The sequence below is a fragment of the Poeciliopsis prolifica genome, unplaced genomic scaffold (assembly GCF_027474105.1).
Source record: "Poeciliopsis prolifica strain line A6 unplaced genomic scaffold, Auburn_PproV2 SCAFFOLD006, whole genome shotgun sequence".
Taxonomy (NCBI): Eukaryota; Metazoa; Chordata; class Actinopteri; order Cyprinodontiformes; family Poeciliidae; genus Poeciliopsis; species Poeciliopsis prolifica.
In genome coordinates, this window is record NW_026562381.1 from 11,209,327 (window position 1) to 11,232,150 (window position 22,824).

The 22,824-nt window shown below is 38.7% G+C and overlaps 1 protein-coding gene across 1 annotated transcript; it reads left to right on the plus strand.

Moving 5' to 3' along the window:
* Nucleotides 1-299: 299 nt before the first annotated feature.
* Nucleotides 300-22,185, plus strand: LOC129360283 (low molecular weight neuronal intermediate filament-like). Its single transcript, XM_055030388.1, has 10 exons — nt 300-858; nt 1,678-1,822; nt 2,512-2,649; nt 2,754-2,873; nt 5,541-5,636; nt 7,258-7,371; nt 9,806-9,928; nt 15,428-15,538; nt 15,627-15,751; nt 20,134-22,185. The coding sequence occupies exons 1-10, from the start codon at nt 764-766 to the stop codon at nt 20,174-20,176; spliced, it is 1,110 nt and encodes a 369-aa protein (XP_054886363.1). The 5' UTR covers nt 300-763; the 3' UTR covers nt 20,177-22,185.
* Nucleotides 22,186-22,824: the final 639 nt, after the last annotated feature.

The window sequence follows — 22,824 nt, forward strand, 5'->3', positions numbered from 1 at the left end:
TTGAAATGCATCTTTGCATTTTAAAAATCTCAGGTCCTTTCAAGTTGTATTTACTTTCTCTTTAAAAAATCAGTTTTGTATATTTAAAAATGTTTGAATCCCATGTTGGAAAACACATTTATGCTTTTTGTAGATAAATGTTAGAATATTGTACTTATTGATTCATGACGTTTCAGTAAGGTTATCTGTAAAAGTTCAAAAATGATTTCTTGCTGGAAGAGCAAACTGTTAAAGTTTGCCGATGCTGTACGCAAGCGTACCGGAAATTGCGTCAGCTGTAAACTGTTGAAGTCCCGATCCGAACAAGATGGCGGTTCGTGTTGAAGTCCCGATCCGAACAAGATGTCGTTTAGCATTAATTCAATATTTGGAACCACGGACTGAACGGTTTCGTTCCATTTCTTTCGCCGCCATTGATAAAACTACAGATGGACCAGAAATCTAAAACGTTATTTTAAAATACCACGTCATTGCTAAAATAAAGCGTTGACCACATTTTTATAGAGATTTTTTATGTGGTAAAAATCACATAATGATACATCGCAGCATCCAGGGACTGGATAGTTACTGGTGGGAGGCGGAATAAAACCCAATAAGTGTCCAGCTTGATTTAGTAGTTTACTCCGCGGGTACGTGTGAAGTCCTCTCTGAATGACGCTCATGCTATAAGCAGTGAGCTTCACCTCGATGCCACATTCACGTTCCCTGCGGTTATAAAGCCTGGTTGGCGCGGCTGACGCCATTTTTATCCCGATCCGGAGCCATGGCCATGCTCAGAGTGTCTTCATACCGCCGGCTGTTTCACCACGACGGGCGGAGTTCTAACGGAGGGCCGAGGCTGCACCAGGCCTCCGCCAGGTCAGGGTTCATCACATCGTTTATGTTAATACTGGAAAAAAAAAATCAATTTTCTGGGTGTTTTAACATTTGTTTGAAAACGTGTTTGAATCACCCATTTAAATCTCTGCATAGCTACATTTATTTTTCTATTCATTATAAACAAAAAGTGCAACTCTTAAAAATAAGTTTTATATTTACTGAAAATAAATATATAGTGAAAATAAACTTTAAATAATTAAAAAAAAATTTGACCGAGTTTGCAGTGCAAATATTATTTCAAGTACACTTGATATAAGAAAAAAATAACTTAGAAATTACTTTTCTGCAACATATAGGACCTTTTTATAAGTTCCTTAAAATTAATTTTATACTATACTATTTCCACTGGCAGATTATTTTATAACATGGGAAAAATGTGTTAAATTTAAGTAAAAGTCCAGTAATCTGCCAGTTGAGCCACTTCTTCTAAATTAAAGAATTGTTGACTTAAAACAAATGCCTATATTTATTTTTATATAGTTTTGTCTTTATTTCAAGTACTAGAAATTAGATTTAAAAAAATAGTTGGTAAGACTTTGTTTCTGCAGTGTGTTTACACAAAGTCCTGCATTAAATGAGACTATAAATATCTGAATGTTTGTTTTGAAAAATGTATTAAGGAAGTATATAATGTCAAGCTTCAGAGTGCAAGTATTTAACAGAAAGTTTCAATAACATGATGGAAACAAAAATCTTTCAATAGAAACTCTGTTAGTTGAGATTTTTACATATAACAAATGTCAGATTTACATTTTTGCTTCTTCAGTCCAGTTTCTGTGTTATTTGCTTGTCTTGTAGGTGTGCCTCTGCTGACAAATGTGGCTGTGATAAAATAGACTTTGTTGCAGCCAAAGCTCTGAACAAAGCGGGTCTGGACCGGTTCGTCCAGGAGCGGACCACCATGGCTTCCCTCAACGACCGGCTGGTCAAACTCATTGAGTTGGTGTGAAAAGACATTAAACCAGAGTCGCACTAATTCGCTTTTTCATTTTCGATACTGGTACCAATATCTGTCGATCTGATCCGATACATAAAAACACTTCAGTTTACTTAAAATGCTTATTCTTTAAATAAATAGACATAAATATACTGAATTACACATTTATGTACCAACTCTGTACCAGTTCAGCAAACTTAGATACACCAATATCTTCACAAGTTGGTCAAACATGTAAAAACAACTTTAATATGTTTCTGAGTAAATAATAAACTCAAACGTACAAAAACAGGTTTTCTGTCGCAGTAAATCAATTAATTACATTTTTGAAAAAAAAGCTCAGTAATTTCTACCAAAAACTGGACGATAAAAGTTTTCAGTCTGGTGATTTGGTCTTAACCTATTTTTGAAAGATAATTTTGTTTACAGAAACTTACTTAATTTTATTTGTTGTTTCTCTTGTTTTATTAATATATTATTAATACATTACATTACATTTACATTATTAATATAATGTAAAATCACAGAGCATAGAATTAGACTGAATAGATCTGCCATTATTGATTGGAGACATTGTCAACAATACCCAATCTAGAACTTCTCTCAATGTCAGAACCAATACAGATATTAGAATCGGATCGTTGCTTCGCTAATCGACTTAGAAACATTTTTTGTTCTCTACTGTTCTGCTTCAGGCTCACTGTTTGGAAGAGGAGAACGGCTCTCTTGAAAGCCAGATTGCTGATCTGGAGGAAAATCTCAACGGTCAACCCGCCTCAGCGAAACCGAATTTCAGCTTGGAGGCAGCGGTGGAAAAACTGCGCAGGCAGAGGGTAGGGCGTGTCTGCTGCATGTTGATGAGGTTTTCTCACCTCCTATTCCCTCCCGTCCACTTCAGTCAGAACCCATTTCGGTTCTGTCTGTCTTCTGACTGCAGGATGAGATTATTTGTGACACAGAGGAGCTGAAGGAAGAGCTTGAATGTCTCCAGAAGGAGTTTGAAAAAACAGCACATCAGAGGATCGTCATCCAGCAGGGACAACGAGATGCTGCTGAGGTAAAATTTGTTCTCCGTTTTGGAAAATGTCACTTTCTTTTCCTGAATTTCTAAAACAAAAGAAAAACATTAACATCTGAGGTATTGTAGAGCTCTGAAGATACGCAACGAATGGGATTTAGTCAAAGCTGCATTATGTAACTTTTATAAAAAGTGGGTGGGTGGGTCTTAGCGCTGTCAATCAGGCTCATATGTGTGCTGAAATCCTTTAACCTCCATGGCAACCATTCAGCCTCTGAGGTGTATCTTCTGCTGCAGTTTTCATAATTTGGCTCACAGAGAAATCTTTACCCATAACTTCCCTGCTTTGCTCCTCCAGACTAGCAAGCAGCAATTAGCAAATCCTCGGGTGAACTGTGCATCCACTGAGCTCATGAAGCGATCTACTTCTCAGAGTAGCGCTGGTAAAAACACTGTTAAAGGGTTAATACAGGAGCCACTTCATAAAGATGGAGTTTCAGGAAGAGTAGGAGTTTCTTAAAGAGACAGAGGCCCAATTTCAAGGTATTAAATTATAAAATTAAATTTCTTTGAAGTTATATTTGATCTGTGCAGCGTTTAACTGAAGGTAACGCTGATTGTGATACAAAATGATACTATGTGGCTGGAAAACATTAAGTTACTGTTTAAAAAAAAACTTAAATATTAAAGTTCTTCAAACAAAACAAAAGTCATAATAAAGTGGTCTGAGTTTCTGTAAAAGACTCCTAATTTATAAGAGCTTTATTGTGCTTTAATAATGGAGGGAAAAATGTTGCTAAAGTATTATTTTAATATCACCCCTGATGTAATATTGTAGCTTGGCCACTAGGTGGAGGTGTTGTCATGCATTACAGGCGCTGTGAATCAGCAACAGCAACCTGTAGTTGTTGTTCAGCAACCAAACCATCAACACGACTCCTCCTCTTCCTCACACCAGGCTGAAGTAATCGTCCCGCAGCTGGACCAGATGTGAGCGCGGCTTTGATTCCTCCTTACAGATGTAACACATTTCACGACACTGCAGCGCCCTGATGCCGCCGCTGGCTCTGTTCTGCCGCTTTGAATTGGTTGCAGCTGCAGGGCAGCAATATTCGGTGGGAAAATCTGGCAGGGAAGCAGATGAAGAACAGGGATGTGGAGGAGAGAGCGTTGGACAGATTAACCCACAACAAACTCAACTTCCTTCCAAACAAAAAAAAAAAAAACATGTCCGGTTTTATTATTTTGCACCTGTTTCGTGTCATGACTCACAAATTCAGCCTAATTTTCTCTGTGGAAGCAAACTTTGTGAAAACGTCACAATTTCAGACTAAAAACTGGTAAAACCAACATGAAAACTCAACCAATAATTTAATTTAATGAACCCAAATGTCACTCTGATCTGCAAAATAATGGTTATTATCAGAGGGGTCAGAGTTCACAAAAACTGCACTGAAGGAAGAGGAAAGAGGAATTACTCACGAGTAAAGAGTATTTGGTAAAAAATTACTCAAGTACTGATCAAATTATCAATCATCATTACATCATTCGACGGACCAAATTATAAAGTTAAGTGTAAATTTTGGTATTTTTAGAACAAAAATGATAATAATTCATATAAGTAACAAATAACAAAATCAGGCAAATCCAGAAGTTTTACTCAAGTAAGAGTAAAAATACTTCATGATAAAGTTACTCAAGTAAAAGTAAAATCAATTACTTTACTTTTCTACAAAAAACAACAAAATCAAATAAATTTGCTTGATTTTATTCAGATATTTCAAAATTTTTAATGAAGTTTTTTTTTGCGCTTTTTTGTCCTGCAAGTTAATCGATCAATTGGATTTAAAAAATTGGGCAGATTTTTCATCTAAACACTTATTTTGTACAATAATAGAAATATATGAGAAAATTTATGTATTTAAATACCTTTTTTAAATGATAAACATTTTATTGCCTAAAATGTAATAAATAGCATTAACTTTTTGCTGCGATGGATATGTTTGTTTTTTTTCAGTAATTGGCCTTTTTTTAGTCTGTATTCGATTAATTGATTATTAAATCAGTGGACGATTATGTAAATAATTGATTCATTGTTTCAGTGCTACTATAGAAGGAAATGCAGGCGAGCCAAGCGGCGCCCTGAGGGACGCCACTGCTCCAAATACATCAGAGGATTTAAGAAGCAGCTCCTCACTGCAAGTTTTCCCTCAATGTTTCCATTTTCATCTGAGCACACCTTAAAAATGCATTTAGTGTTAGATAATGGGTAATATTCATATCAATACTCTGTTCTGTTGCCCCACTTTGGGCGTCGCTGTCCAACCAGGTTGAGGAAATGTTAAATGTTCAGAGTTTTGAGGACGGATTTACAAACACAACCCTTAATTTTTCAGTTTTTTTTATTTTACTAAGCCATAATTTTATTTTATTTTTGTCTATTTTTCCAAAGAGGATTCTTGTGTGAAAACATAAAAGCCGGCACTCCGACTGTATTAATCTTAAAAGGAAGTGTGAGACCCCCTGCTGCTAAATGTATGAGGAGCTTTTGTTTCTACTTTTCCTCTGCAATGTGGCGTCTACTTCCTGTTCAGTGAATTTAACCAAATTTAGATGAGATATTGAAGCAAAAATAGATTCTACAGCGAGTCTTTTTGTGTTTTAATGAAGAGTAGACTCAAACTTTCCTCCCGATTGCCTCTGCAGGCGGTCGATGCTGCGACTGCAGAGTGTTTGGCTCTGAGGGACCAAGTGGCCGTCTATGAGGAAGAGCTGGCCAACATGGAGACCCAACACAAGATGGTGAGAGAAATCAGTCAGATGAAGCAGAAAAATATTAGAAATGAGAAACTATTTCTGTGGTGACAAACTCCAACCTTCAGTCGATTTGCTGAATCAAAGGCTACGTTCACACAGCAGGATAATGCGACGTTAATTCATTTTTTCTCTATTCTTGACTTTATCATCAAGATAAAGTAAAAAAAATTAAAGTTTTCAACAAGTGACAAAATCATCTCGTCAACTTTTGTCCTGTAATTCTGACAATATAAAAGCAAAAATAAATGAGGAATATATAAACACTTTATCACTTTTCTTTTCCTGTGTACAACTTGGTAACAAAAACACATTTAAGGAATGTCATTAAAATAGTTTGTTTTTAAGGCCGTTATTGGGTCAGTTCCTCTAAAAACAGTCAGTAGAGATAAATTAAAAGACAAAATCAAGAAAAAGCCTCAGTGGAAGAAAAACTTTCTTCTTCTTGTCTCGTTTCCTTTCATCATGAATCAACATCCTGCAGATTAAAGGAGAAAATGAGAGAGTAGCCGATGAGCCAGACATAAATAACAGATCAGTTTCCTTCTGGGGATTTCCACTTTTAATTGTTTACGGTTCTTTTCTGCAAAGCTACAACGCTATAAGTTTGTACGAAAAAGTGTTTTTCCTTTCATTCATGTACCTGAAGTATGGCTGAAACACTTAAAACTAAAAATAAGTTAATCTTTTAGGAATAAGCTGTTGACATATTATTTAAGCATGAATATAGAAACTCATAACAAAACGACTTGAAAAATCACTTTCAGTGAAAGTTTTAAAAGTCCTTTGAAGATCCACAAGAAATTTAATCAGAGCTGTCCATCAGCAAACCTCAGAGATATTAGAACCGTTCCGAAAGCTTCAGATCTCGGTCATTTCCAACATTATCTGTCACAAATTAATTAAAAATCTGCTTTTGCCTTTTTTCTCTTTATTAACCTGGAAATCTGAGGAATTCAGTTTTATTTGAAGGCAGTTTTTGTGGCTATTTCAAGACATTTTAGTTTCCATTTGAACTTGAAACAGAGAGAAACTTTAAAGTATGCGGTGACAGTTGGTTTACATCAAACATCTGCACAGTCTTTATATTTACCAAACACACAATGCAGCTAAATTAATTATTTGCTTGTTCTTATGCCAAAATAGTGAAGCGGTCCTTTAAAATAACTTTGTTTGCATCCATGCGTCGTCGCTGCGCGGCGCAGTGATCCTCCGCCTCACCAGAAGATGACAGACGCAGCCCAGCCGAACCCGGAGCAACTCCATCTTTCCCTCTGCTGCCCGACCCTGAAACCCGCCCACTCCCTCCGGACCACAACTCAGTGTGGGAAATGTGGATAAACCTCAAATAAAAACAGAAATCAGCTTGCTTATTCCAATTTCTCCTGACAAATCAGGAGTCATTATTCAGCTGCAGAAAAATGTTGCCTCTGAATAATGAAGTGGCAACTCCCATTCAACGATGAAGAAATCCATGCAGAGGTTGTTTCTGTAATAAACTGGATGGGCCTTGACAGCGCCGTTGCTTCTCATACTGTATTAAAGAAGAGCGTGCCGTCTGGATGGACGATCATCAGGGTGCTTGTCTATGTGTTGGGTGTCTGTGCAGGAGGTGGAGAACCGGCTGCAGCCAGATGAAAGGGCGATCAGGTTTGGCAGCCCTGACATCACCGCAGCCTTGGAAGTGAAGGAGTACCACCGCCAGCTGGCTGAGAGCCTCCAGGTACGGAACACCAAACATGCCACGAGGAAGTTTGATATTTCTGGGTGTAGTCTCCAGGATGTGTCCAGATAAACCTAATAAAAAACAAAATGTACCTTTATCCTGCTGATTTAAAACTCTTTTTCAGAGTTTGGTTGTGGCTAATTACATTTAGCTGAGTATTTTTAGTCTGCTGTTATTATACATAAATAATTTTATTTTGAAGTTCCTTTACAAATGTACGCAAAGCTTTGTCGATAGTCCGCTAACATTGAAAAAACAATAAGTGTTTCTTTTCCCTGTCTTTATTTTGTTGTTATGCTGTAATAATCATATTCCTTTAGTTCTCCACAGACCTTTATTTTCTTTCATGTGGTGAAATAAATGTGAAATGGTTGATGTTTTGATCAGTAATTCAGTGCTTGAGTAGCTTTTTTACCAAATCACTTTTTACTCTTACTTGAATAATTTCCTAAATAGCTTCATATACTTGAGTAAAAATACATTGAAGCAGTGCTACAGGTTTTGAATTCTCTCCTCTGTGCAGCGAATAAAGCTGTAAAACCAGCTGACCAAACCTGTTGGTTGGAGCTGCTGGGTTGCTAGGCGATGGGCTAGGCTGGCTGGGGTTGCTAATTCTCTTAACTCCTCATTTTCAAGAAACCGAGAAACATCAACTTATTGCCCAAAATGTCTAGCATTTGTGCATCTGTGCATTCATGAGTCCTTAATTGCACCTTTTGCTGTGTGAAGCGATGTTTTTCTCTTTATTGCAGCACTGATTCTTATTTAATTAAGATCCTTCTGACAGCTGCTCCTCATCCTCTCTGCTGATCGCCTCCTCTTCTCCCCCCACTCGGGTCTCCACATAAATCTCAGCTTTCACAAATCATGCTGCGACACCCCGACTTGTTTTCTTTACCTCTTAGCACAACAGAGGAGAAGAACCTGAGAGTCGGGCTTGTAGTTCTGGACCCGGACAGAACGGGTTTCGTCCACCTCTGTAGTTGCAGTGCAACTCAAAGGTGCAGCACGGAGGTCAGGCTGGAACTCCGGTGGGTCTGACCCTGTCTGGGGTGAGGATGTCTGCTGGTTCAGAGGTCAGGGCTGTAATCAGACTGCAGGCCGCCTTCCCAGGCTCCCTCTCAGCTCTGGACTGGACGTTTTTAGAGGCATTTGAAAAGAAAATGATCCATTTTTATTTGAATCATTATTTGTAGCTTGTACTACACCGGTACAAGCTTCATTCAGAGGGCCTTGGCTTTCGGCTGTTGAGAAAGGATTACTTCCTGGACTCAGTTGAAGTTTTAGGATGTTTTCACACCTGCAGACTGGGTCATTTGGGGACAAAAATTGAAACATTTGTTATATTTTCAGCTGCTGTGGTTCACTTTCACACTGCCCTGTCAAATGAACCAAATCTTTTAAAAAAAACATGTGCCCTTCCTCACCTGCGGGGGCGCTGCACCAAGAATCACGGAAGAAAATGACAAGAAAACCTGTGAAGACGACACTGAGCGCAACTTTCAAAAAATAAAAATGTTAAGAACGGACTAGCGTCAGATTGTAGAGGTTAAAGGACTTCACTTTTGTGTTTGGCAAAAAAACACAAACCGCTATGCTTTTGTTTTGGTTGTATTTATCCAAACTATGGCGCCATTGTTCTCTTTCTGCTTTTACATGATTTTCAGCCAGCTATGCATTTACATATGCATTCAGACCAGGTCAGAGTTCACTTCAGCTGAACTGAGGTTTTTAAACAGACCAGAATTTGCTTTTTTGTTCCACATCGTGTTCACTTCTCCCCAAGCAAACCTGACTGTCCAGACAAATGAACTAGAGTTTTATTAAAGTGAACTAAACAGGGCTTAAACTTTACCCATCCAGTAGCGTTTGACATATGTCATGTGCCATTTCGACACTATGAAGCTTACCGGAAATTGCCTGTGCTGAAAGCAGTCATCCTCCAATGGTGAACTGAACAAGATGACAACAGAGTTGATATGTGTAGGAAAACAGTTGCAAGGCCAGTGTCTGTCTCGAAGTGACGGTTCTGGTTTTTCTGCCTAAATCCCATCTATTTACTCTCTCCCTCCCACTCGGCCTCTTCCTCTGCCAGCTGGACGGCGTCCTGTCTGCGCCTGGCCTCAATTATGAGACACGACTGTCTCGATGTTCAAATGATTGCTGTTGGATTTAAACAGGAATGGTGATTGTTGGCTGCGTCCCACACACCTGTGCGCCCTCATGTTGCCCGTTTCGGCTGTTTCCCCTCCAATGTAATTACAAATCAGGTGCATGAAGAGAGCTTTGCTCATCCACCCCTCAGAAGGGGCTTTTTGCACCGTCTGTCAAAGTGCACTTACCTTACTCAATGAGTCGCCTCTGTGATCTCTCTGATTTTCAACTTTGCAAACTTATGACTGCTCTGTCTCCTAATCGTTTGTTTCTTCAGCTGGAGTTTGGGGCGCTCTCCTCTGGCAAAGGCAATGGAAAGAAACTGGAAGCGAGAGGAACTGGTGGGTCAATGGTGAAAGACCCAACAGAGATAACTGATGTGGACGAGATGAAGACTCTGGTGAGTGAGCGTCCTCCTCTCATTAGCTACATTACAAGGGAAAGTCATCCAAATTACAAAAAGTGCAGCCACGTGAAGAAATTTAAAAGATTTTCTGGGTCAGATCAGGTAATTTTTACTTCTAAACCGTCCCTGCAGACTACTGCAAGAACTCATGTGTTTCTTATGCAAGTATTAAATATAATTTTCCAGAGATGGTTTTAAATGGCTCGTTACCAGACAACAAAATTCATAATCTTATTGCCAAAAAACGCCTGGGTGTTTTCTTTTTTAAAGCATTTGGCTGTTTTTAGAAGCAGTTGAAACCCCAATGGCAGTACAAAAACATGGAAAATTAATTTTTCACTATAACTTTCCTTTTTTAGGTTGTTTGCACTAGCCATCTTGTTATAGATGAGCAAAATACTTTCGGTCATTTTTCAGGGGTTTTGAACTTTTTATCAGCTGTAATTTGCTGATATCATTTGTAAAGGCAAGAGCCACAACAGGAAGAAACGTTAAAGTCAAACTCATAATTAGTCTCCTTTTGGTCTACATCCTCTAATTATACATTCTGAGCTTCTTTATCAACAAAGATCAGATAAGACTGAGTTCGTATCACAGCCTGAAACAGAATGGTTTCTCACAGCAGGCGAGGAGCAGCTGAGTGACAGAGGAGCAGCAGTGTGGGAGATCCTGAGTGTTTACTCTCAGGACACTTTCTGCAGGAGATGTGAAAGCCCGTCTGCAGCCCAGACAGGATTTATCTCCCTTAGTGGCCTCGGTTATTAACCACAGGCTTACAGATTGGCTCCAGAGTCATAAAAGTCTGAAAAGTTTATACACTCACTGCCTCAAGACATATGTTGCGATTTGAAAAGTGGAAATAAATCTTGATCAGCCATTTTTTACCCATCCTCATACAAGAAGATCCCAGAAAAAGCCTCTAGGACGTTACAGAAAGATAACGTGGCTCAGATGAAGATGGAAACCGCCTCCTTCCCAGTCTCCTCTTGTTCTCTTAAAAAATGGGCACTATTCTGCAAAATTCACATATTTTAAGTTTTTACACTTCCATTTAGGCTTCTACTGCTTCTAAACAGCCGCAGTGCTGGGAAAACAACACCCAGTCGTTTTCTGACAAAAAGTTCATGTGTTTTGGTGTCTGCTTCAAAAGTGTACCATGTGTCGTTACCTAGCAACCCCTGCCAAGCCCACCCCGTTCCCTAGCAACCCCTGCCAAGCCCGTTCCCTAGCAACCCCTGCCAAGCCCGTTCCCTAGCAACCCTGCCAAGCCCGTTCCCTAGCAACCCAAGCAGCATTCTAAGTTTTTACTGCCGGAAAAAAGAAGTTTGAGTTCATTGGATGAATAGTGTAGAGAAAACATAAACAGTTATGTACAAAGAAAATAGTAAAATTATTGTACAGTTTCTGTAACAGCCATGTACAAAGAATACAAATTTAAAACAAAGACAAACAAAAGAACAATAAAATATATTTACCCGTTCAAAGAAGCAAAAAATATGAACTTATTTTTACACCCACCTGTCTTACCGATATCTTAATATTCATGTTAGAGTGGATCTAAAAGTCTTTCTATGTTACTGTTTTCTATGTTCATGTCACTGCAATGCATTCATATTTGCACACCATTATGAGCAAACATCAAACATGTGAAAATTATTTCTTTATCAATATACCTTAATGCAGTAATAAGTGTCAACTTCATCGGGTAGTAACAATAACATTGGTAATAGCAGTAAGATGGCTGAAAACCTTATAAGCTTTTCAATTATAGATAATTGTCTGTCAGTAATTATTGATTAGTTGTTTTTTTAAATATCTGAAGTACAGTCAAACTAATATTAGCTTTTCTTTTTTATCTACACTTTTCTTTCCATTTTGTTCCTTATTTTTAAGCAGTTATGAGGCACCTTGGTGAAACCTGAAACTGCTGCTGTGCCAGTTACTGAACAGGTTGTTGTTAAGCAACGAAAGAGTGAGAGAGTTAGTTGACTGTGACTGTGACTATTGAATATTCTATCAGATGTTTTATGATATTGATCACATGTCTACAGAGATATATATGTAGTTATTTACCTATTTTCCAGCTCTAAGCAGAACTAACACTAAGTGTTAGAAACCACTTGCTGCTTTCTTGCTGGTTGTGCAGGAGGCTCCACTTCTGCTTTTAAAAGATGTACAGGCATTTGCAGGCATTTTCATGTGTGAGTATAAACGTTGAGTTGGGGGCGTGGCCAGCAGCAGATTGCTTGGATTTAAAGAGGCAAAAAGCCATAAAAGCTCCAAATAGGAAGAATTGACCAAAATCTCATTACCTAAGAATGATTTTGTAATGAACTTGTTTTGTGTAGCCCATAAATTTCCTAACCTGTTCAAGGAAGCATAATAGGTCATCTTTAACATCCATCAATGGTTTCACCACAGCTGACCACATCTGTAGCAAACCTGGTGGTTTGGTTCTCATTACCGAGGCTGCGGCTCCACTTCCAGCTCTTTAAATAAACACCAAGCCTCTGAAACCACAGCACAGCTCCTCCAACATCATCCACTTCTCTCCAACACGAGCGCCGCTCAGGTCAGCGCCGCCTGACGGATGTGCAGCTCAACTCGACCTGCTCTGCTTCCTCTCTCGCCTCTGATGGATGCTCAGGCTCTGGTTTCTCACTGAGACACAACAAACCAAACAAACACATTGCAGTGAAATCAGGCCCGACTCAGGACTGTATATAATAGAGCAGGCAGTGATGGCGACCAAAGCCGCTGCTCGCATATACAGGCATGACTCCACTCCACTTATCATGCCAGGCGGAAGGAGGAGAGGACTCTCACTTGGCTCCGACGGTTTGGGTTTTCCTCTGCTCGGATGGTTTCTCTGAAATGTGAGCCTGATCCCCATCTGGTTGGGACAGATAATTGTTGAACTTCTATGATTGCTGCAATTACTCATGGCAGGGCAACGCAGACACCGACTCTGAGGGACGGATGCTCCTATAAGCTAACCTTGCCTTTTTGTGTTTGTTGATTTTGTTCTTTGTAGCTCCAGCTCACTATTATTTTATCATTTTTAGGACAGAAATGAATCAAGTTACTGTGTACTGTAAGCTGTGAAAGTGCTTATTCTGCATCCAAGGAGCCAGACGTTCTAGCAATTTACTAACGTTATATAAATCTGGAGTTTTTTCTGTCCTCTCACATTACACTGATGTCCAAAGTTTTTGCCAAAATCATCATGTTGAAAGTTCTCGTTGGCCTCAGTTTTTTAAATTAAAAGCCGCACAATAATTTATCAGCAACATTTGACCCATCCAGCAAAAAACTGAACTCACGATATTTCAATTAAAAAAGCAAATTCTGATCTTTAGGTGGAAGAATATAATTAAATCATAGTTCCATTGACAGAATATTTCACTTATAACTTGGAAAAAATGTCTTGTTCCAAATTAAATAATCCACCAATGGAACTACCATTTTTAAATCAGCATTGAGGAATTGTTAACTTAAAACCAGCTCATATTTCTTGCTGAAAAGTTATTTTTAAGTTAATTTTGTCTTGTTTCAAGTGTATATTTGCAGTAGAAACTAAACAAATATACTTGGTAAGAAGTACGCCATATCTCCCTTGGAAAGAATTACCTTAAGTCTGCTTTTGAGAAAAAGTTTCTTCAAGTTTGAAGTCCTATTTACTGTGAAATTAAAATGGTCAGTGAACCAAACCACACAATCTTACTTGTTCCTGTGTTATAAATAACAAACGCTGACCTTAGAAAATGTAAAAAGTGCATTTGCCTTTGGCTGGTGGGCCACGTGTAATAAACCCGAGAGCCACAAATGGCCTGCATACCGCATGTTGTTCACCCATTTTGTAGCTTACAGGGTGTAGCTAAATTACTGTATATCTTTAGGGAAAAATAAGTGTAAAAAAATTATTAAATGCACAAAAACATAAAAATTAGTGTATTATATGAGGAGCTCGACTTACAGCAGTTCATTTTCACACTTTGTGGCAGAAATTTGATTATCCTGAATAAGTTTGGTGAATCTTAAGTGACTTAGGGAAACAAAATATTTGTCTAAAATGGCTTTTGGCCCAAAAAAGTGGTGAAAAAGCAACCCGACTCCAAAGGATTCAGAAACCCTCAATAAAAATAGATCAAAACCACTTTAAAGAAAAGTTGTTTTCAATGCTTCAGTCTTTTGTACATTAAGTTTGAGGTTGCAAGTGTTAGTTTTAGGTAACCATCCATTGCAGGTCATTGATCTGGTTTTATATTTTACAAATTGATCTGTCCTCTTCCCCTTTCGCAGCGATTGTAGGCATGAAAGTCTTACAGTCATGATGACCATTGCAAATTATCCATTTAATGCTGAAGCGTTTCACCCTAAAACCACAAATGTGAACCTTGTGGTAGGGCAGGATGAATTGTTGGGGGATCACCAAAGTCAGTGGGAATCGTCATCTGGAAACAATGAATGTCTGCATGAATTTTGATGGCAATCCATTAAGCATACATCGAGATATTCCCATCTGGATCACATTCGTGGGGCATTGCACTGACATGGCTGTAAGCATCGTTAAACGGCTCTAATAAGGCTAAATCAGAGCTGAACGACAAGAAAATTTGGGATTTGTGGTCATCAGGTGGTCAGAAATATGACTAAATACAGAATACATCCAATAATCGTTGCGTTTAAATAATTACAGGCATCAATGTTGTGTGCCAGATGTTGGTATGTAGTTGATTAATAGATATTTACCCATATTCATGATCTCTGTGTTAAGTAAAGTGAGTTTGCTGATAATCTAAAGTTGATTCATCTTATGTAGATCAACTTAACTAGCAAGAGGCCGACCACCTTTCAGTAAGAGGAAACGCCAAATCTTTCATCATGCTGAATTTTAAAAATATATTAAATTTTAACATTATTTTGGATCTGCTGTATTAAATACCGACCAAATAAACACAAAATTGTATTTTTGTCACTATAATAAATCTGGACATATTAAATGAAATCTCTCGGTCACTGAATAGAAAAATAGGAGGAAGATACTTTGGAACTGGTTGCTATCCTATTTCTCTCCTCCACTTTTCTGTCGTCACATTCTCACCTTCGACGTTGCTCCCTAATGCGACCCGCCTGAATGAGAACTTTTAAGGTGAAACTTGAGGAGTTTGTCAACTGTTTATATTTCAAAACAGAACGTTACGTGCATTATGAATCCCAACCCGAACTCTTTTGTGGGACGTTTTTTTTTCCTCTGCTGCCATCTTCGATTTAAAAAATAGTAACGATGATAATTCCTCCGCTGAAGAATGACCGGCAGCGCCCTCTGCTGTTTGGCGGTCAAACTACAACAAAAAGTCTAAACATGTTATTAGCTAATCAATTGGAACTATGTTTTATAAACCATCAACCCACAATTAGCAGAAAAAGCACATTAACAGCAGAAAGTGTCATAACGTAAGTGAACGGCTGGTGTCGGATGTCTTTCTGCAGATTTCAGAGCTGCAGAAGGAACTCGACGACCTTGAGAAGAGAAACGAGGAGATGTTGGAGGAAGTTGAGGTGAAAGGGGCCGTGTACATGGATGAGGTTGAAGAGCTGGAGGTATTGGATTGGATCTCTTGCTGCAGATTTTCTAACTTGAGCTCCTTGGTTTTTCTTCTTGAAACACTCCAAATCATCTGTTGTTCAGTTTACTATAGCAGAAATGACACAGCAGGAGGTTGACTTCAAATCCCAGATGAAGGATCAGTGTGAGGAGTACAGGGAGCTGCTCAGTGAGAAGATGGCAAGAGACATGGAGATCGCCGCCTACAGGTAAGAAAAGATGACGCCCACTTGTACATGAAAATAAGCTCCAATCATCCTGTAGTCAACAGATGATGTTTTAACTAAGAGTTAGAAATGGTAAACTTTTAGGAGGCTTTCAGGAAAAATAGCTACTTTCTACAGAAGAGTCAACAATTCTCTGAAGAGAGTATTTCAAGCTAAATTTGGTTTATTTCCTTTTTTACCGATGAAACTCTGATGACCCAAACAGGTCTGTCTGCCTAGTTCTGGATGGATGCAGTAGGTGTGTTCTGACTGATCCAAAGTATTAGCGCACATTGCTAATATGAAAATTAACTAATAGTGGAGCTAATTTTGTTTAGCTCTTTTGCCAGCCTTGAAGATGCATTTAACTTCCCCTAAATTGATTTTTCAATATACATTATATTGCTTGAACTGTTTTCTAAACTTTTAGTTGTGTTGAAGGTTTTCATCTCCAAGTAGTGAGATGTTTATATTCATGCTCTTATTTTGAAGTGGCTGTAGACTCTATACGAAGCACATTCTCTCATTTCCCCGTACCAATACCTTTAATTTATTTGAATTTAATAGAAAATACTGCATTGATCTGAAAGGAAAATTAAATAAATTTCAAACAAGGACCATACAGGAACAAAAATCATGAGTAGAGTCCAATATCTAAGGGCATTATAGAATATAAATTATAATGTCAAACTAAAATAATTAAATTGATGCTTGAGGGTTGTTGTCTTTCAAGGGCAGACATAATTTGATTTGAAGTTAGCGCTTTAGCATTAGCGTCCGCTAAATGCCGTGTTGGTATAGCATAGCAGCGTCTAATGTTAGCACCTTAGGGTTAGCATAACTAACTTTTCAGTCATACACAGAATAGTTTTACTGATTTCCGTTTTCCAAATGAAGAGATAACTATTAGGAGGCCATGTCACAGTTTTTGTGTTGTAGTTTACAGCTAAATTAATGTCACTTTAGTTGGCCAGTAGAAGGAAGGTACTTTTTTTTTCTGTGGTTAGTTGTGAAAACAATGTTAAACTTTTCAGCTTTAGCCTCTTTATAGGACCACATCTCAATCATAAATACAAAGTTCACCCTTGTAGTAATATTTTAGCACGCTCATTGTGCCGTTGCCGCAAGGGTTTACAGTAGAGACTGGGGAAGATTTATGTAAAGTTAAGTTTGATTGTTAGTGTGACTGTCAGTCAAAGGGAAGGCATGGTGGGGTTTTTTATTAAAAGAAAAACACAGCACAAAGTGATTTCTCTGATAAGTTTGTCATCCTCTTGCATGTCCTCATCAAGTCTGGTTGCAGTTATAACCCACAGATCCTGACATCGTTTGTGAAAGTGTTTCTCCATGGTAGGGGGTCAGATGGAAACAGATGGCGCTCAACAATGTTCCCCTTTAGGAAGTGTCTTCTGATGGGTTTGAAGAACAGCGCATGGTGGTCCTGCCATGTTTATCTTAGATTTTAATCTGCTGGATGCTGAGTTTGATGTTTGTTTTGTGTCAGAAGAAAATGGATATTCACAGTACCATGCAAAGATATTAGCAGGTTAAAATCGCAAACTGCACCGTATGTTTAGGGATTTTATGACTTGAAGACAGCAAATTCATCCAGACACTGATCAACATGTTTTTCCCTTAATGTCCAAGTTGTTTCTGTATGGTCCTACTAGATTTGTTTTGTATTTATTAAAATATACAAATCTATTATTATTATTATCATTATTATTATTATTGAAATATTTGCACTGGCTTTGAGAGTTGCTACTTTTTAAATTTTGTTGTGCTTTCTTGCACGATGACAGTAAAGGAATTGTGACTCTAATTGTGAAAAAGAGAGAACATAAAATATGATTTTTTCACATTTTTGCCAAGAAAAATATTCATAATCTTAATGTGATCCACAACTAGTTGCTTCATTAAATACGTTGTTTTTTTCTATTAACATAATTTTTTTTTTTGCTTGTGATACGTTAAAACACATAATTATTTCAAAAGTTGTCTGGTGCATGTTTATGACTTTTCCCCAAATTTTTCATGTGCCGTTATACTCAATGTATCTGTTGAAACAAACAGACACGATGGACTGTATTAGCCAGAGCTAACTCCTTTAGCAGGAGCTAACATGAAATTAGAACAAGTAGGAAGTTAATGAGTGGATGTTTAAAGTCATAATGAAGCGTCTTTACACAACTATAATATATTTGGGTGAATGTTTTGAGCCTGATGCTAACAGTAAACATCCTGGTTTAGAAACTGGAGCTCTTTGCATTTTAAAGTAGAAGCAGCACAAACTTTTATGGTTGAATACCATTTTGATGCTCATTTTCATTTCTTCTTGTCACAGTGTTTTATTTCATGTGTTCCTATTGTCTTATACAGTAAATTTGACTTCTTCTGAATTTCTTCTCAGCTCTCCTTCTTGCCACAAAAGCTACATTTGTGTATTGTGGAATTAACCGGTGAAATTTAATAGTAATGTGAACTAGAAATCTTCATTTATTCTAATGGAAGGCCCCACTGAGGGTTTCTGAATGTATTTTTTTTATGTTTAATGCTGCCCAGCCTCTCATTTGGAGCCGAACTGTAAGACTTTTTCTCTCCTCTGTATGTCTGCATGAAGTCATGTGGGAGGAGAAACTTAAAGGTTATTTTGTTGCCCGTCTCACGTAGTTTGGCCTGGAAATCCGCAGGTTCTTTTTAAGATGTTTCTGCAGACAGGCTTGACATCCGTGTCCGCCCGGGTCACAGGAAACAACTCCTGGAAGTGATGCAGCTTCCTGCATATGGCCTTGAGGCTTTCTTGTCATTTCCCTCGGTTCACTGAGGTTGTTCAACCATCTGCCATCCTGCTATGTGAAGTGACGCACTTCTGCCATCCCATGTCGTCGCCACAGACATCGTCTTGCTCTCTGTGCCACCGCCTCTGACCTGCAGGGGGCCCTGCTGTGTTTTGAGCTGAGATCCATGAGAATTAAAGGGGACCTATTATGCAAAATTCACATTTTGCATGTTTGGGTCTCAAATGCTTCTAAAAACAAGCCAAGCGCTAAACGCCCACCCAAATATCCTCACATTCATGACGTAGACAATAACACTGATTGGATAAAATGTTACTGCTAATTCTTTTGATCCAAGAAAATAGCGACCATCTCTTATGTAAAAGAAACTAAGACAATTAAATTAACACATTTGCAAGTTTTTGTTCTTCCATTTGGGTCTCAAACCCATGAAATGCTCAAAGGAACCACTCAGCCATTTTATGGTAATAATTTGATGTTTTTGGTGTCTGGAAAACGAGCCACTTCAAAAACCTCTCAGTTGTTAAGTTATATTTGACAGCACTGCTCCTGTTTGAATTTAAAGTGACAGGAGGCCATAAAAGAAGCTCCAAATTGGCAAAATTGACTAAAATCTCATTATCTGAGAATGATTTTGTAATGAACTTGTTCTGTGTAGCCCATAAATTTCCTAACGTTTTCAAGGAAGCATTTTAACATACTCATTTACTAATCCTCCACAGTTCCAGTTCCCTCTCTTTGACTCACACAGTAAACCCTCACCCAATGTTTTCCCTACTTTTCTTTATATAGCGGGTGTTTTGTTATCCTTAAGTGGATCCATAAATAGGAAATGACTTTTTGGGTTTAAATTGCCTCCACCACACACACTAACTACCCCAGTTTACCCTTACTGTAGGGTTTGTGGCCCAGGAAAGTTATTTCAGAGCAGCTCCAGCAGATGCTCTGTGCTTCAGTTTTCTGAAAATGTGGACAACGTTTGACTGTAAGTCTTTCTGCCATCGCTCTGCTGCGTCACACACAGATCCTTCCTGATTTACGTCACGCTGACAGCTGAGCTCCACATGGCTGGACTTTATCACCAAACATCTGGATTTATTGGTTTAATCAGCTTTTGAATGAATAGGAGGTAAAAACAACCTGAGGTGTGAAAATATATATGACAAAAAAACATGAAACCTGTTTATAGAAAAACTGATTATATGAAAATCTATTTGATTATTTAGATGATTTAAAACATTCTGGACTTTTTTCTCGTCCGTAAAAATACAAGCACAGGATTTATTTGGACACTGCATATTTTTTCAAATTTAACTTCTGTCTTAAGTAAAAGAGTGAAATTAAATTAAAAATATGATATATTTAATTTTGAGCTCATATCGTTAACGTCTCACTTCTCCCTAAATATCTGACAATCTATTTGTATCTGCTTGTTGCTGATATGTAAATTATAATTACCATCAGTCTGATTGATTCTGAAAACAAAATTACAAAGCAGGTGTTTGGTTTCCCTTCTGAACAACCTGCACCAGTTGTCTGTATGTTATTTACTTTGTTTGCATGTTTTACTGTTTTTCTGCCTTCCAGGAGTCTGGTGGAGGAAGAGGAGGTGAGACTCTGCAGCCTGTGACTCGGCCCGATCCAGTAGACCTCTGCTGGGTTCTCCCCTGATGCAAGATTAGAAAACAGCAAGAATGCACGACAAACGGACCCAGAATGAGCATTTTGATGAAGCTTTAGCCTCGTAGTTTTAGCCACTGATGGATTGAAGCTGCAGCCAGCTGATAACAGGTCGCATGCAGATGACCTGGAGACTAAGATGGATCAGTCTGAAACCTGCAGGAGGCTCAGGTCTGGCTCTAATACTCCTTTAAAGTGGGTTTTATCTCCTCCAGTTCTCTCATTCGCACACATTTTATTCTCTCTGTGTAAAACAAGGTTCAAATTTAAAGGGATAATATTGTGTAAAATCTTTTTTTTTTTTTTTTCATCTTCGTGTCCTTTTATGTTATTCCCTTATCAAAAACACACTTGGATTATTGTCTTAATTTTTTCATACATGTTTGAGGAATGCTTTGATCTCCATGGCAACCATTCAGTTGTGCAAAACGTCTGGGTGGACCTAGCTCCGCCTTCAAAGACAAAGCTCCGCCTTCAAAGACAAAGCTCCGCCTTCAAAGACAAAGCTCCACCTTCGAAGACAAAGCTCCACCTTCAAAGACAAAGCTCCACCTAAGAAGACAAAGCTCCGCCTTCGAAGACAAAGCTCCGCCTTCAAAGACAAAGCTCCACCTTCAAAGACAAAGCTCCACCTTCGAGGACAAAGCTCCACCTTCGAGGACAAAGCTCCGCCTTCAAAGACAAAGCTCCGCCTTCGAAGACAAAGCTCCACCTTCGAGGACAGAGCTCCTCCTTGGAGATGGAGTTTCAGATCTTTCACCTCACAGACTAGCTCTATTCAGCTCAGCTCCTTCAGACTAGCCAGCAGCAATTAGCAAACACTTGGTGGAACTTATAGGAGCTTCTTCTCAGTTCAACGCTGGTAAAAACGTTAAAGGGTTAATAAAAGCAAGTTTCAAGCAGAGCAGGTAGAGACAGAGGCCCAGTTTAAAGGTGTTAAATTACAAACTAAAAATTTAAGTTACATTTGATTTTCATGACAACTGAAGGAAACATTCAGTTGTTATGAATGTTATGACCCCTAACCCTACCACCCCCTTAATCTGCCCCTTTAACCTCAAAACTAAATTTTCCCTTTTATTGCCTTATTAGGACTGACGAGCCTGAATTCTTCAAACAAAACCAAAATCATAACAAAGTGGTTTGAGTTTCTGTAATGAATATTGTTTTGCTCTGATAATGAAAAGAGTTTTGATGTTACCTTTGTTGTAGTGATACAGTTAGCGCCTGGAGAACATATAATGCCGCCCCTTTAAATGCAGAAACACAGAGCCACCTCGTCTGTCACTCAAACTCCTTCTGATTGCCACCTCTTAACCTTTGACCCCCTTGCTGTAATCAGACACACAGACGGGCTCCTCCTCCGTCACTGAAAGTGTCCCACCTTGTTTTTGTTTTTACAGTCAGGTCTGCATGCTGCTTGTCAGAGTAAGCTGTGTTTGCTTAGCAAATGGCTCGTGAAGTTGTTTTTGTGCAACCTTCAACAAACGAGCACCTGGATGTGAGTGATTCATTGTTTCCTCTTCGAGAACCAGTGTCCCAATTTAATGTCATTTCACCAAAAAGTGTTCGGCAAAGCATTCCTGGCTAATCTTTTCCTTATTGTCAGCATTGCATCAAAGCTGCCTGCTATCAATCATCTTGCACAAGCATTAAAATGTACTTGGGATGTAGATTATATAAAACTGAATGCTTGAAAAATCACCGCAGATTGTGACTTATTCCAGAAGAGCCCTCGGTTTCATGAGAACTGCTCGCTCAAATGAGCTTCAGCGCTCTGTAAAACATCTTTTCAGAGCAGCGTGATTTATGTGGAGCACTCCGACTTTCATTGATCTTCATCCTCATCATGAGATTTTAACATTCCCAGCTGTTAAAGTTCTCAGAGGCTTGTTAGCTCTGGCATGAAGCTGAAAAATGCAGCTAATAACGGATCGGATTGGATTAGAGACGGTTGGAGGACCTCTGGAGACAAGAAACTCAGTGATAGCCGAGATCTGTTTCTGATGAAGAGGCCCTCAGGATCTGCTAAGATGCTTAAAGGTGACCTGTTATGTTTGCTCGACAAGGTTAGCATAAAATTATGGTCTATACAAAACATGTTTGCTACATATTTTACACAAAATCATTCTCAGATGATGAGATTTCAGTCTGGTCAGTTCTGTTTATTTCAGAATGAGCTGTTTTAGGGCATCTTGTTTCTTTAAATCCATGAACTGCTGCTGGCCACGCCCCCAACTCTACGTTTACACTCGCATGTAAAAATGGCTGGAAACAAACGCACAATTATACAACCATACATCTTAGAAAAGCAGAAGTGAAGCCTCCTGCACAACCAACAAGGATGCAGCAAGTGGTTTCTGGATAGTAAGTCCACAACAAAACATTTGTCTTTTTTCAGCAGCCATTATGCAACAGTAAAACCAGCTGACCAAACATCCTGGAGCTCTGCTTGGGTTGCTAGGTAACGGGCTGAGCTCTGCTTGGGTTGCTAGGTAATGGGCTGAGCTCTGTTTGGGTTGCTAGGTAACGACGCAGCGTCTGTGAAATGTGACTTTACAATCAGGAGGTTTTTGAAACTGCTCATTTTCCAGACAC

Coding starts and splice junctions, on each gene's coding strand:
- LOC129360283 (XM_055030388.1), top strand. CDS start 764: ATGGCCATGCTCAGAGTGTCTTCATACCGCCGGCTGTTTCACCACGAC. Junction 1,823..2,511: donor TGGTCAAACTCATTGAGTTG/GTGTGAAAAGAC, acceptor GTTCTGCTTCAG/GCTCACTGTTTGGAAGAGGA. Junction 15,539..15,626: donor ATGAGGTTGAAGAGCTGGAG/GTATTGGATTGG, acceptor TCTGTTGTTCAG/TTTACTATAGCAGAAATGAC.